Source organism: Pteropus medius, unplaced genomic scaffold (genome assembly GCF_902729225.1).
Source record: "Pteropus medius unplaced genomic scaffold, Ma_sr-lr_union100, whole genome shotgun sequence".
NCBI lineage: Eukaryota > Metazoa > Chordata > Mammalia > Chiroptera > Pteropodidae > Pteropus > Pteropus medius.
Window position 1 is genome coordinate 1,467,411 of NW_024349141.1, and position 16,283 is coordinate 1,483,693.

Sequence of the window (16,283 nt, forward strand, 5' to 3'; positions counted from 1 at the left end):
CTCTATTTATTTATTAATAGAGTTATTGCCCTATCTGAAGAGTAGATTTTGGTCAGCAACCTAATGAAAGTAGAAGAGGTCAAAATAGACTATTGAAATGAAGAGTGTTTTAAGTCATGTAGCTATTCTATTTGGGCAGTTCTTAAAAGGGGGAAGAAACTCTTGAGGGAGATTTAAAACTTTTTGTTTTACATAAAAGATTTTAAAAAAATAAAAAGATCTGAGTTGGCTTAGAGTAAAAAGACAAATTAGTAGACTAAAAGAAAATAGAAGACTATATTTTGTAGATAAGCCAAATTCATGGTCTTGTGCATCAATTTTACACGCTAAAACTCACATGACAGTGCGTTTAGAGTTTAATATTTTCCTGTTGTCTAAAATTGGCCATTGCAAACCCTGGTTTCTCACATACCCCATCCCTACCTCATCCTCAGCCTATTTCCAATTTTCTCAGAAGTAACAAAATAATCTCCTAATAAGTTTAAATGTGATTAAAAAGTGTACCCACACATCCACCTTACCTTTTTGTTTGATGGAAAGGGAGAATGAGGCAGAGAAGAGAAAACTATAAAGAAAATGAAAGATTAGTATCCTCATCTAAGTCTTAAGATGGCAAGTTAAAACATCTTGTACATAATTCAGAGAACTGTGTCCATTGCCTTCTCCTTCATTCATACTGCTCCCTATGCATGGGAAAGACCAGATATCTGGTTTCCAGAGTATTAGGCTTTTTCCTCAGTACTTAGTAAAATTTATTTTTTGAAGTTTGGAGAAAAACTGCAGCTCTTTCTGATCCTTAGCATTTTGTAGTGTAATAATTTCATATACTAGCAGTGTTTCAGCAGAAAATGAGCTTTGAATATTTATGCATTCACAACAATCCAAGAAAGACTGTGGAAACAAGCTCTTGAAACAACCTTTATTTTGAAAACCCCATTATTCTAAAAAAAATTTACAGATTCATAGTTTTCATGAAGAATAAATAGTAGGTACAGTGCACCATATGGAAGGGGAACTAAATTGGTGGGGGAAGGTATGAGTAGATGACATTTCTTTTTCCTTGTCTGATTCCCTAATTGTGTACAAATTGTGTACAATTCACTAATTGTGTACAATTCACTAATTGTGTACAAATATATACATTAGATACAGTATTTCTCCCTTCCTTAAAAACAATATTTGGAAATTCCTCTGCAGGGCTAATTTGCCATGAGGAATACAGAGACTTTTAATGGGGTATCCTGGTCCCTATGGAGTGCAATCTGTTATAGTCTACAAGGAGGGGAGGGGCGGAGAAAGCTATGTGGGGATCAGAAATAGTCATCTCTGGGAGTTTTTGAGGTATTAACTAGAAATAGGAGAAATGGTATAGCTGAAACTTAGAAATACCTTTCTTTCTGCCTTAAATCATAACCCAGGGTATATTAAACTTACGCTATCTTTAAAAACTATTTAGCAAGTTAGTTTACGGGAGAAAAACTGTGAACCTTCTTTGAGATGGTTAAATTGCTATTCATTTTATATTTTAATCTAACCTACTGGTGATTTAATTTACAGAACTCAAAGGAAGTGTACGCTCAAATATTTGAGGACGTTAACGTATCAACCACTGTTTAATTTTGGAATGTGCCTACTTGCTTGACACAATATTTTACCATCTCAACAAATGTTTAGCCTTTTTTTTTCACTTGACTAAAGAGAAATAAGTTTCACATTGCTTCATTCACCTTCTTATGTGCATATGCTGGGAAAGATTGGATGTTAAAAAAAAAAAACTTCCTCATGTTCCTTTCTACTACATCTAAATCTGTTTACCAATTCAAAGCTGCTAAAAAGCCCTGCATTCTCTTGCTAAATCAACTGGATGGCTAGAAACCAAACTGTAATGTAAGAGGGAAAAAATTATCAATTTATTTTTGTGACAGAACATTCTTGAGAAGGTATAAAATTTTTTCGGGTCTCTGCCAGTTTTCTTTTTTCTTTCTTTCTCTGTCTTCCTCTTTTAAAGGCTTTCAGCTTTTAAGCTGATACTCTTTATGGTTATGTAACAGTTCTAATATTTTGTGACATTTTGTATTGTGACACTATAGATGAAATTGTCATCGGACTGACACTCTGTGCTGTTTATTCCTTAATTACAACTGTTAACACTGTAGAGAACTGTGCTAATCTGCCAGCACATATTATGAAAACAACGTTATTGTTACCCATACCAACACCAACTCAACAGGATATTTCCAAGATGGTAGTTTAAAGGAATTTATCAGCACAATGGATGTTTCAGTATAGCTTGTTTTATTGCTCATCCTATTGTCTTCTTTTAAAGGCACAAACCAGTTTGAAATATAAATCTTTTATTGTAACATGGTACAGACTCCCTTTACTAGCAGGAGCTGCCTCTATAGTTAGAAAAATTATAATTTTTTTCATGTACTCGAGCAACTGTAGACTGAAGAATCTCAAAGCTGGTTAAGGTTGTGACCCAAAGCTTTCTGACTAACAGTTGTTTCAGAAATAATGAAAATAGAAGGCAGAGGGAAAGGCAACTTTAAAGATAAAGAGATGAGAGGGGTTATTTGCACACACAGGCTTGGTAATCCTTAAATAACCCAGTCAAAATCCAATAACCATTCCAGATCTACTAGGTATCCTTTTTCAGAACCAAGTCTGAGCCCTGCTGAAACTGGCTACTTATAAAACGCTTTATAGTTCAGTTTTTTTCCTGCAGAACTTTTAGAAGTTTGATTATCTACGAGGGACAAAATCTTATGAATCTATTTTCTCATAAATATTATACTAAAGCAATTAAGTGTCACTGTCTTTTCATTTATTAAAAGAAACTATAATAGTGAGAAAATAACCACTTGGATCCTATGACTTGTCCCCATAATAATCAAAAAGTAAAGATTCTAGAAAATGTAAAATCAGAACTACCTAGTGGTATTTACTATTTAGATGAGAATGACTAAATGTTTTTTTAAAGAACACACAACACTCATTTAGCAATTTATTTAATAATCAGTCCGCCTTTCAATATTAGTTTTTAACACTTCATTTTTAAAGCAAATTCATGACCTTGATATAGTAGTAAGTTTCTAAGTGATAACCTGAGACTTGCCAGTTAGATTCTCATATCTTTATTGTCATTGAAGAGGTAGTGGGACAATATGAATATATTCGATTCCTAAAATTCCTGCAATTACCTGCAGATACTTTAACACTCAGCTTTACTAAACAGGTTTTTGAAAGAGTATGTGAAGAAATTATTGCTGTGTTTCATTCCGAGTAGTATTTTATGCTTCATTTTGATTTTCAACACCAATAGGATATGGTGCTCTTCCTAAAAGAAATTGTTCCCATTTGGGAATACATTCTTCTACTGATGCCCAGTAAAGAGTCTGGAAAAAAAAAAAATCCAAAAGTAAAAAAGCATATCAAGCAATTGAACTTGGCTCTTCATAATAGTCTAAATGTTTATTCACTTAAGTGTGTATGTGCGTGTACACACACACGCACACACATATATGTAGAATGCACTTCCTCTACAGAATATTTTATGTTAATTTTAGAAAAAAATCTGGCTACTCACTAGTGTTAATTTTCAAATTTCTCAGTAAAACTAGAGCCTGGCAGAATTACAGGTTTTAGAATTTTATTGTGATTTTATACGCCCTCTTGTGGCCAACCTTGTGATTATTACCGGTATTATTCATGGCTGCACGGTCATTAAATGTTTTTGTTTAATTTTCCAGATCCCATACCAAATGATTACCCATACTAAAACTGTTACAATAAAATGATTAAACATGAACGACTGCTTTAAAATTAACATAAAAATATTTGACCTGAAATATAATCAGGAATTGAAATGTAACTAGTATGTTATAGTATGGGTTTCAGGCAAATTGAGCCCTTCAGGCAAATTGTATGGAGAAAACATAAAAAAAAATGCATTCAATATAGCTTTTAGAAGAGCACTTGATAAGAAAAAATTTTAAATTCTTCCCAAGTTTTTTTTGTATGAGAAAATAATATCAAGATTATCTAACCATTTTTAATTCAAATAACTTGAAAGTTGAGATGCTATATTATTGGCCTGACTGTAGTAGTCTATTAGTTGTAGAAGCTCATACAACATCACCATATCACATCTACAGGCTTTAATAGTTTCTTGGGTGACTACCTGAAGGATTCCAAAGAAAAGTAAACTGCCAAAAGCTCTGTGTCATAGCAGGGCATTTTATATTAGATCATCACTATCAATCTCATTTTGGGAAATTCAGCCAAAGAGACAGCATTAAAAACACATAATTATTCACTCTGACTATTAAAAAGAAAGTTGAAAATGGTGAGGGATTCTACATATATATATACATCTATGCATGTGGTCTGAGAAACAGCCTGACATACTTAAAATAAAGGTCATCCTGCTGTGCAAGACTAGCTAAGAAAAATACCAACCGAGGCTTGTGGTTGGGAGTTTCTCCACCATTCATGGCTGGATTAACCCCTATTGTGTGGGCCCTGTACAGGCCAGAGTAAGGTATTGGAGAATTCAACAAAGAAAAAGACATGCCCAAGGCACAACTTTGTACCAGAGTTTCTTCTGTCCTTGATCACTGGCTTTTCTTATTACTCTAGATGACACAGAAAATCGTGGGGCAAATTCTCAGCTTTTAATTTTGAGTCTATTCACATTCCTGGTTAGGCAGCAAGAAAACTGTTTGAAAAAGGTCATTAAAATATAAAATCAAACTATTCTATATGTAATAAGTTCCCTTTCATCAAAAATACATTCATATGCCAAATATGGTTTATTTTTGCCAACCAACTTCCCAATCTGTTCTTGAACTGAGCAAAATAAAACAGACAAAAGCCACACTGTACTGCATAACATGTATTTCAATAGTGTTGGTTGAATTTTTGGTAAAGGGACTGAACTACTTCTAACATTAGCCAACAGGAAAAGCACTTTGGTTAGGCATGCTGTCATCTTAAGATTTAGGGCATACTGTCTGTTATTGTTTAACAGGAGAGTTATTTCTAAGTAACTAGGTGAAAAGACACAGAATCTTTATAAAATTTTCACTTTATAAAAATTTTTTTAAAATTAAGATACTTACCAATTACCTACTATGTACAAAGCATGGCACTGCAGACATATAAAGATGAGACACGTCTTGTTTACTTTATTGAATACATAAATATAGGAAATACACATAACCACTAGATAATTTACAAGGCACTACTAACAGAATAGGGTTCTCTTCTTTTACCTCTGTTCCTTAAGATTCTCACCTCAAGAGAAACCACCTCGGGCAGTGGAAGTGGTTGAATTCGGGTTTGTAGAGACTTTTCTGCTGCTTCTATATCCTGTAACAGACGTAAGCATTTTAAAAAGAAAATGTATTTACACAGCACACACAAATGGTACCTGTAATAGCAATATCTATATCCCAAATCTCACGCCCCAGCTCTTCTCTGGATACACAGTTTGAACTGATGGAGGGGCACTGAGGTAGAAGAACTGATCATTGCTTAATTAACCAGTTTCGAATAGAAAATTCAAGGTTTCTTATTTTAAAATAAAAGGGGGGAGCGGTGGTACTTCTAAGTTCTGCCTTTTCATTTTAAATAGTAAATGCCAATAATTCTTGCAAAAAGAACTGTTGAAAGTACTAACTTAGCTCTAAAATAATTAAAAACAGTCAGATGGATAAAACAGTCAAATATTCAGATACTAAAAAGTCAGATACCCAGACTCACACTGCTAACCTTCAGAGTGAAGACATCTAGTCCATCCAATCATGCAAATGATGTATTAATGACACACATTTCACTTGTTCAGTATTCCACTTTAAAATTTTATACTTATGCAAATACCCCATATACACATAAAAGGTCAATAAGGTACTTCAGTACTTTGCAACAAGAACCTTTTCACTATACTATTTAGATTTTTAGTGCTAGACTTCTAAAGTAATCTCAATAGGTAGGTAGTATATCATTCTGCTGGTGGTATTCAAGCACTGTGCTTTAATTTGAAGCTTAACTTGTAGATGTGGGTGCTTTCTCTTACGGTCTCAGAAACACAAGGGTAATAAAGCGTAATTCATACCCTGGTATAGACTTCTCCTTGATACATGCATGAAGTACACGCCCAGATATGTAGGACTGTCCAAGTTGTTCCCAAAACATTTCAGTCCTGTTTAATAAATGCTCCTCAAATCAGCGCTTATGTTGCCTTGTGCTTGCTTATGTTCGTCAGGTTCACAGAGGACTTGGTTGAAGGCTGTGTAAATTTTGTCTCTCCTTTGAGCTTAGTGAGTTGATAGAAAAGAGAACGTCCTCTGATCCATGTATAAGCACTAGAGCAATCTAAGTACAGGGCTGTTGGACAGACGGAGAGAGATGGAAAAGGGCGTGGGAGTGGGGTGTGAAGAAGCCAGTGCTGAACAGGAGAAAAGAGATAGCAGATGGTAGCGGCGGGAGCAAGGAATGGGTGTGAAATGTAAAAGGGAAAAACAGGAAATTCCCTAAAGGGACTCCCCAAAGTTGCACAACCATTAATGCACCTGCTGTCTAGAGGAAGGTGATTTGAAGGGGGAAAAACATCAATTTAAGGATAAAAATCCCATCTATTAACATGTCTATCCCATAGGAGAAGTTTAAGACACATGCTGAAGAGTTTTGATCCCAATGCTACAACAGATAAAGAAGACTAACTCTTCTGTGATTACACTGAGATTTTTACAAGGTCCTGGAAAAAAATATTTTTTACTTTTATAAAACAAATAGAATAAAATCAAAGCCCCAATTATACCATTATTCTAAGAACAGTTATAAAGTTATTGTTAATGGTAGATCTAGGTGTCACTAGCATCTATAGGCAAAATTAAAAACATTTTTCTTAAATACCAGAAAATAAGGATACTGAATATCTCTTATAGAAGATCCAATTTACAAATGAAAGAACAGATATGAGAGGTACACATGGCCTGATAAAGCAAGCCTATGATTAGTAATTTGACTGTCTTCTCTGTAGCATTTCCACAAGAGATTATCACCCTCCAGAGAACTCCTTCCTGAAGTGAGATTTCACTTTCTTAGATGTTTTGCTTACCTCTCTGACTCCTACTTCTTTTTCTCCTCAGCTGGCTCCTTTTTTTCTCCTCCATCCTAAGTGTGGGCTTTCTTAAGATTTGTGACATCTGTCTTCATCTTATTTTTTCTCCCTCCAAAATTGTCTCTTCTTTAGCTTCAACTATTCATGTAGAAGGATGGATAACTTTTCCTTCTAGCCCTATTTCTCAACCTAATAAAATTAAACTCATCATCTTCCTAAAAATGTACTGAATGTTTAGCAGTGGGGATTCTTCTCACCCAGACACCTATGCTATATCCTTTATCTTCAGCTCTTCTTATTTCCTGCCATTTAAAAAGTCAAAGCTTCAGGATGTCTCCTCTAGCCTTCCCATGTCACTCCCAATGCTAAGGCCTTATTATTACACTCATTCATTTAACAAATACTTACCGAATACTTACTTGGACTTATGCCTAGACTATATCTCTCTCATTCTACTTCAGTCCATACCTAACATGGAATCGATTAGTTTTGCTAAAAACTACTTTAAATATGTTCTTACCTAGATTGAAAAAAAAAATTGATAGCCACTACACAGAAGATGAAGTATGAATTCCTTAGCCTGACTGAAAATTTTCTTTGACTATACGTTGTCAGAAGGAAAAGACTATGTCTTATACAACCTTTAAGCATCCAAGGTTCTAACAAAATGCAGGGTATGTACTAGGCACTTAAATATTCATTAAATGAAGAAATGACTAAGGTGTCAAAGAGTCCTGAGTATAAACCAAAAACTTTTTTTTAAAAAAAGGTACCCAAGAGGGTGGGAGGAGAAAAGGAAAAAGGAAAGAGAGGCTAGCCTTACCTGACTATACCTTGTTGTTTTGTAGATTTGCCACTAGCCCATTTAAAACTTTATAGTTATAGAACAAATGAAATAGCAATCCCTAAAAGCTGAAAACAAAATGAGACAAATTTAACTATCTAGTTGGTGGCATAAGCACACAGAGAAGTATATCTAAGAAGCGGTCTTAGAACATAGTATTTTGACTGAGCATCCCTAGTGGGATACACCCTAAGACAAAAAGAATTGTGCAAAGTGTCTTACTGAAAACCATTCTCAGTTATCATATTGTGGGTGGCACTGTTTGTGTCACAGTATAAAGTAAATATGTAGTTATGATGGTATTGGAAAATTCTTTGGGAACTGAGATTTTTGGTTTGAGAAATGGAAATTAGAGGTCGGAGACTGGCGATTTTAAGTTAAAAGTCTTAAAATCTTGTAATAGAACTGGAATGATTGATATGAGCTCTTGATATAGTTTATCTTTAAAGAAAAGTTGTAATAGACACCCCTAGTGCCCAGACTGAGAGCTCTAAATGTATTTCCAGCCAAAAGGATCCAGGATTCCTTGAAGCAATGGTAAATTCCATGTCTAGGGAGCAAATGCACACAATGAACCTGGAAGATTCCATCATACCAGAAAAAAAGGAAACTATAAAGACTTAAGATCATGTCAAAGGCATTCAGGGGCTAACTTGAAGAGGTTCCCAATTGGTAAAAACAGGACAATTTGAGCATCAAAGGAATAAAAATGGAAATAGATTGACATAATACGAGGTCTAAAGATTGGCTTCAAAATCTGAAGAGCTGGGGTTGGAGGAGAAGGGTATATAGATGAAACAACTCTGGATGTGTTTTGATCATTATTGAATCTGGGTGATAAGCATGTAGAAGTACATTCTTCTATTCTCTCTTATACATAGGCATGAAATTTTTCATAACAATTAAAAAAACACAATTTTCAGTGTGGACAATGGTGTAAATGTTACTCCATAGCAGGATTCAGCAGCCTGTATAAATGAGTTGACTCATGATTGAGAAATGTAAAATATGAGCCCCAAAACTCATGTACTAAGGTCTCTTTCTTTTCCCCTCCCACACACACCCCCTTCCTTCCAACCCAGCAATATATATCTCCCTGTAAATATAGTGAACCTAGCTATGGCTGGGCTGGGTTTAATCTTTTAATCTGCTGGAGGGGTAATTTCTAGGATTGAAAAAATAAGACACTAAAGGAACACTTAATCATTCATTAAACGTATTTTCCATTGAAATGGAGAAAATGAGAGTTGTGAGGGAGAAAGAGGAAGATGTGGACTTGTAAGTCACTGGTCATCCTGGCTGGCAGTTTGTCGAAGGCTCTAACTGTCCCATGAAGCCTTCCAGGACATGCCTCAATGGAAGCACTCAGTGCATCGCTAATGTGCTCTAGCACTCCTCCCACTCGTTTTTACCCTGAAGTGTTTGTCCGTCTTCCTCATGAGATGACATGCGTTACCCCAAAATTGCCTATTCGTGTAAAACTAAATTTCACGGAGAGAAAGGTGAGAGAGATGACAGCTTATGTTATGGAAATATTTATAGAAACAAAATCCTCTCTCTTACAGATCCATACCAATTATGTTTTTAAAAGGCAGATAAATTTCATTTTCTTAATACTAACAGGGAAAAATCACTCAGCCTGTTTTCAAAGTCCACTATCTGTTATGATATATACTGACTAAACTCTCGCTGTGAGTTCTCTTTACTTATATTCATATTGATTCTTTTACTAATATGTTTGAATTTTTGATGGAATTAGTCTCTTCCTTATTGCTATTCTTTTAAAAACATTGATATTCTTTGATATTCTTGCTAATTTATTATTCCAAATGCATTTATAGAAATTTTACTGGGTTTGATGTACATTTTGTTGGGACTCTATTAAACCTAAAAATAACTGTGTTACTGACTTTAGAAAAATAATAGTCTCTCTGGACAGGACTAACGCATGTGTCTCTGCTTAAGTTTTCTCTTAAATCTCCCACTGAAGTGTAATAATTGTCTTTACTACCAATCATGCATATATCTTGTTAAGAGCATTCTCAAGTATTTTATAATTTTATTGCTATTGTGAAGTGATCTCTCATATTTCCAGCTGTATGTATAGGATTGCTATTGATTTTTATGTTTACCTTTTATCCATTAATTTTACTCAACTCTTAATATTCTAGCTTTTAAAACAATTTTGACTTTTTTATACCATTTAAAAATGGTAGTGTTGTGTCTTCCTTTCCAAAAGTTAAAATTCATTCCCTTTTAGTGTGTATTTTATTGGTCAGAACATCTAAATAAGGCCAAATAATGGATGGTGATAGATGTCATCCTTAGTTTGTTACTATCTTTATAGGAATGCTTCCAAGTTTAATGGAAACATTTTTGAAGCATGTCTTGTACTTAAGTACATATCCTGATGTAGCTTAACGTGTTCTTGACAAGAGGTATTAGGAGTAGTTATTATAATTTCCACATCTCTAAATTAAGGGATTAGAGCAGAACAGTGGTTTTCCCATTTCCTTAGAGCCACAGCAGGGCGAGCCAGGAGGGGCTGAATGAGTGGGGCTTTGGGTCAAAGCAGGTCCACTTATATCTATTTTACATCTTTGTGAAAAGTTTTATGCTAAAAATATTGAAAATCTTTAGATGACAATCTAGTCTTTAAAGTCTCTCCCAACTCAAAATTCTGTAAACATGTCCTATTTATTTTACCTTCACAATAACTTCTATGGCAGAGCCATTAAAATTATTTCCCAAGTTAAAAAAAAAAATATGGCATGGGGACATGAAGTACAGCATAGGGAATGTACTCAATGATATTGTAATAACTATGTATGGTGCCTGAGTACTAGGCTAATTGGGGGGATCACTTTGTAAATTATATAAATGTCTAACCATTATGCTGTACAGCTGAAACTAATATAAAATAATTTGAATGTAACAACTCTAATTGAAAATTTTCTAAAAAATAGGGAAAGCAAGATAAAAAATTGCATATACAATTATTCAAAGTTTGCCCAAAAGGCAGGGAAGAGACTGCATCTGTAACAGCAAGCACTGTATCTGGAATGTAATAGGTGCTCAATAAATGTTTATTAAAAGACTATAAGGAAATTTACAAAAATGTATTAATTTCTAGATGGGCAGGATGATATAAAAGTTATTCCATCTTTGCTCTTTCAAGTTTTTTTAGTGAGACTATATTACTTTGATAATCAGGGGAAAAATACCATATGACGCTGATTTCTCGTGACTATGAAACTAGGTTCATTATCTTCCTTCTAGATATGACAACAATTTCATAGCTACTATTAAATGCAATGTCTCCATTCTTTAAATCGCTTTGCATATAAACAGCGAATGAATCCTTCTTAAATACCCACTCATATGTTTCTTATATGATTCCATTTTTCTGTTGCTCAAACATTTTCAATACTATATTATCTCTATATTTCAAGTCTCAACTTATTCATTTGGTCTCACGATACATATCCAACCTCGTTCCCCATGATTTTCCAAGCTAGTTAGCTCATGGTCCCATGAACATTAATAAGACCACTCATTCTTATGCTGTTGGCTCTTCTCTAAGAATCCAATGGAATGCCTTGCCTTCTGCCTATGCAAACACAGCTCCAGTTTAGCTTCCTCTCTGAGACTTCCTAGAATATTCTAGCTCTCAAAGATTTTTTACATGTACTCCTACGAGTGCTAAGTATTCCACATAACTTTATGTTTGATCGTATAGTCTCATGTTTTGTGTGAGACAATCTTACATCATCAACTAAGCCTGTTAGCTATTTGATGTAAAGAACTCTGATTTATACTTGTTTTGTTGTCCCCACTTCCTAACCAGAACTAGCTCAATAGTAACAACCCTCTGGGTATTCATCAAATGCTTGCTCATTGAAAGGAAGCTGCTTGAAAACCAAATATTCCCTGTACTTGCTGCAGGTAAATGGCAAACAAGCCTTCAAGCCTTCTAATTTAGTTTTTCTGACTTTTCACAGCAAATTTCAGATTATCCTATATGTTTCCATTTAAAAATAAATATTGCAAACACCATTGGGCAAGTAAGACATATGGCAATATAGAATGCTTTGGTAGCACTATGGCTGTGACTTAAATTACTGTGGATCAAACTGCCAGAAGCTGAGAAGATAACTGAATTTTCCTCTTCCTTTATCCTCTAGCGAGGACAGAAGATAACTATATCATGCCTATCGATGAAAATATTTAACAATAAAAAACTGAAAACACTGCTTTATAACTTAAATAATATAGCCTTACTACCAAATGTTTTAGTCATAGGATCTCTTGGAAGCTTGACTGGAAGCAAACTTTTAGGGTTTTAATTATGGATGAAGCCATACAGTTCTGGAAGCAAAGTATAGCAAGCAGCGAAATATGTTACACATACGATTTTACTCCAAGTGGGCACATTGGCCAAATGGTAAAGCCCTACACAGTCACACACTTTGACCACCCCTGAATTACCGTCAAGAGATCTTAGAAATCTGTTTTCTTAGATATGAATTCTATGTGTTGACTGTGGCCCCAGTAGACAAAATCAAATGGTTCTTGTTTTTATGATGTTAGTTTTGAGTTAGCTCTAAATTCGACAGGTACTTTAGTTGGATCTAAATTCATGATATGTACTTTATGGTATTTTAGGATCTCCCTACAAATAGAAGTTAAAAGGTGGAAAGCTACATCTTGTATTTATTACTTCTTGCACAAAAGATGACCTTAAAATTCCTTCTGTAGTCGTTGATTTTCTGGTTGATTGAAAACATTTAGCTTAAGCTGTCTTCAATTATTTTCATTTTAAAAAATGAGACTCCATATGCTAATTATCCAACTAACATGGGTCTAAAAATAGATGGTGCTTCATTAATTCTATTTATTATTCATAACAAAGACACATAAATCAAAATTCACTTAAAACCTTTTTGCGAAGGTAGGGAAAATCTCTATACTCAAGTCATGGAAACGTACCTTTAAGAGGCTAAGGTTCCTTTTAAAGGCAGTCTCAGCTGCTTGAATCTGAGATGCTTTTTCCTTGTTTTGATCTCCACATTTACTCTCCATTTGTTGAAGTAACATTAATCTTTGTGATACTCTAGAAAAAAATGAAGATTATTATATAGTTTTCTTTAAAAGAAACATTTTATTGTTTGACCAATATAAAACATTCATTTCTTAATTGTACTTCACTTCTAGTTCAGCCTATTTTGAAAGCCAATGACTATGTCAATTAATAAGTCATTGTAAAACAGGTTGTTCATAAGTCTTATAGCTGGGTAAAATTATTTTAATTTTATTTTCATTAACATATATACTGTACATATATGCTTCTGCCTTTTTTAGCCTCTCTGGTCTTTTAAATTACTTTAGTGTTGAAAATGTGTTTTAATTTTTGGTGAAAATGTAAACTGTAATACATATCCCTTTGTACACATACTTATATATACCTCCGCACACACATACACTGATATAACTTGCTATACAAAACCTTCTGCTTAACACTTCAATACCCCTGAATCTCATGTTACACATTTAGAATTGTGCTAAACTTCCATATGTCTGAAGAAGCAACAAAAATATTTTTTTCTTTTTCTGAAAGAAAGATGATGGTTCCATACATGAGAGGCTGTGTATATGTACACATACTTACAGCAAGGTAAAACAGTAATTGAAGAAAGATGTAAAAAGTTGTAAGTAAATTATCAAACTACTTTGTTATCTTTAATATACTTTAAAAGTTTTTCACTGGTCAAGTGTTCACTTTACAAGTTTTTGGTCCTTTTAAATGATTAATAAGTAAATATGTACAATGATAGAAAATATGTAAGTGGTATATATAATAGCCTAACCATTTCCCAAATAGTTGTGGAGATTCTCAAGAAACACTGTGTTTCATAAGGCTACTTTTGAGGATAGAACTAAAAAATTGGTATTTGAACAGTCACTTTTGTAAAGAAAATATCTTAGAAGGCCAAGGAAGAGGGCCTGGTAATTAATTAGAGAAAAAGAAAACATGAGAGCCCACAGACAGAGGTTGAGGAGAGGTAATACTAAATATAAGTGCAAGACTGACTATATAATTTGCAGGGCCTAGTACAAAATGAAAATATGGGGTCCCTTGTTAAAACTAACTTTAAGACTGCAATATTAGAGTATTAAACCAAGTGCAGGGCCTATGGCTGCCCAGATCACATATTCATAAAGCTGGCTCTGGGTAAGAAGCTTAGAGATGTCCATTAAATATCAATGTGTAGCCTAGGAAGGGTGAGATGATGGGTGAATTTATCTAGATATTAGTAATGAAAAGTAAAAAGATATAGAACATAAGTATACCGTTTAATCTTTGTTATTCTTAAGATACAATGACATTCCCTTATACTAAAATCTCTCAAGTCAGGAAATTAAAATGACACACTTTCAGATTTTTAAGACTTTCTGTGCACACAATGTTTTACTAATAATGCCAGTACAAGTTACGCATTTAGATTAGCTTTTTAAAAAACTTACATTTCTTCATGTCTTTTAGAAAGGCGAATTTCTTGAGTAAAGAAAGAACTCATCTTTACTTAAAGCTGCCGTATAAGCTTTCTGCTAAATAATAAAAACATTTAAAGTTACTTATACCACATATCCTCAGTTTTCCAACTTTTGATCATTTTAATACCTCAACCACTTGTTCTCTCAGAAGGGGAAAATAAAACTTGAGATATAATAATGTATAAAATGAAAAAATGCATTTAAAAACATTTTTATATACAATGCATAGTTCTTATTCCAGATGCATCCAAGACTATCATGAATCAGGTAAACTCGACATATTTCAGATTTCCCCTCTTTTTTTCCCCACACTTTAACCTTGAACAGAATTCAAAACAAGCAAGCAGCTGGCACTAAGACTAGTAAACATTTTCTTGAGTCAACAAAAAGAAAAAAAAAAACCACCTTGTAAAATTCAACGCAGGAACACCATCCCTCGTGCATGTGTGTGCACACACACACACACAGACAAAAAGGCAAAAAAGTATGAAAACCAATTGGAAATTCATGGTCTTTCCTTTCTTGGAAGACTGCTCAGTCCCATCATTTCTTTTCCAAATGTGAAAGTATTTTTTGTGTGTAATTGTGGGGGAAAATACAATTGGTTCTTTCACCTTACCCTGGCTGGTTAGGACTGTCATTTGGGAAATTTAGGAAAGCCCATTTTCATGGCACATGCACAAGTTCACCTCGGCTGAAGAGGCTGACCCAGTACAGATAGAGGTCCAGCGAAGTGCACTGAAGGCTCGGACTTGAAGGCAAATCATCTGGTTGGGTGCAAAAATTGAAAGTCCCTGCCGTAAGGAAGAAAAAGACAAATGAAATTCCTTCGTGGAATGAAGTATCAGCTTTCCTAAATGTTATGAAATTAAATACTAATCGCCTGAGTGTCCAGCGCTGATGAAAAGACTGAGCTCTTCCTTCAGCACATACGTATTGAGTGTAGGGCGCTGAGCCCAGCCAAAGAATGGGAAACACCACCCTGCCCTCATCAGATTTCCTCCTCAAGGTACAGGGATCTTGTCTTCAGCACCGAGGACAGCAATCACTCGCCCCAGCAACGGTCGGGTTACAGATATTTTCTGCTGAAATCACTGGAGGCCAATCCTCGCTGCCTTCCTCTCAGTTTCCAATGTAGTGTTAAGGAAATCCTGGAAAGTTAGTCCATGGTAACTTCTTTTCTATTACGCCTGCCATCAGGACTTGAGACAAACCCCACAAATTCTGCCTTTCGAACCGAAGATCCGCACCGTCTCAGAGTCATCAGCCCTCCGACCGCCCCAACTCCTGCTTACACCCAAAGGACTCACGAACTTTCCTCATCGCCGCAGTTTTTGCCTCTTAAATAACATTCTCCTCACCGGCCCTGCAGGTACCTGCGCCGCCTCAGACAGTCAGAGCACCCACCCGCGTGGTGATGCTGTGGGACTTCACTCACCGATCCCCACTCTGACCTCTTCCGGAAAGGCGCCAGCGTCTGTGCAGAGGCTGGGTCTCCGCGCAGGCCTGGGCGTGGCCACGCCACTGTCTTTGCGCATGCACAGCCGAGCTGACATCATCACGGCATTATAAAAGGCGGGCCTCTGGAGCGCCAGGTTAGTGAGGTGGCGCTGTTCTGAGGCGGGGGTCCTCTGAGGTATCCATACCGAACCCTGGGGAAACTCCGTTTGGCGGAAGCTCAATTTCAAGGCCTTTTATGGGACCTGAATATGTTCAAAGGCTTCAGAAAGTGAAGCTGATTTCTTAGAAGCTAGAATG

At 35.3% G+C, this 16,283-nt stretch overlaps 1 protein-coding gene across 20 annotated transcripts; it reads right to left on the reverse strand.

Annotated features, from left to right (window-relative positions):
* Positions 1-2,994: 2,994 nt before the first annotated feature.
* Positions 2,995-16,065, reverse strand: CEP15 (centrosomal protein 15). 20 transcript variants are annotated; one of them, XM_039880540.1, is made up of 7 exons: positions 15,964-16,041; positions 15,539-15,676; positions 15,215-15,319; positions 14,496-14,576; positions 12,960-13,083; positions 5,277-5,373; positions 2,995-3,398 (listed from the first exon to the last, which is right to left on the reverse strand). In XM_039880540.1, exons 4-7 carry the CDS (start codon positions 14,546-14,548, stop codon positions 3,313-3,315), a joined length of 360 nt encoding a protein of 119 aa, XP_039736474.1. In that variant the 5' UTR covers positions 14,549-14,576; positions 15,215-15,319; positions 15,539-15,676; positions 15,964-16,041; the 3' UTR covers positions 2,995-3,312. The 20 variants fall into 20 exon arrangements, with proteins under 20 accessions (XP_039736474.1, XP_039736472.1, XP_039736471.1 ...); XM_039880538.1 differs by having other exon boundaries at positions 14,496-14,579; XM_039880537.1 differs by having other exon boundaries at positions 14,496-14,579; positions 15,145-15,319.
* Positions 16,066-16,283: the final 218 nt, after the last annotated feature.

Coding starts and splice junctions, on each gene's coding strand:
- CEP15 (XM_039880534.1), bottom strand. CDS start 14,548: ATGAGTTCTTTCTTTACTCAAGAAATTCGCCTTTCTAAAAGACATGAA. Junction 13,084..14,495: donor TCTAAAAGACATGAAGAAAT/GTAAGTTTTTTA, acceptor ATTTTTTTCTAG/AGTATCACAAAGATTAATGT. Junction 5,374..12,959: donor GGAACCTTAGCCTCTTAAAG/GTACGTTTCCAT, acceptor CGTCTGTTACAG/GATATAGAAGCAGCAGAAAA.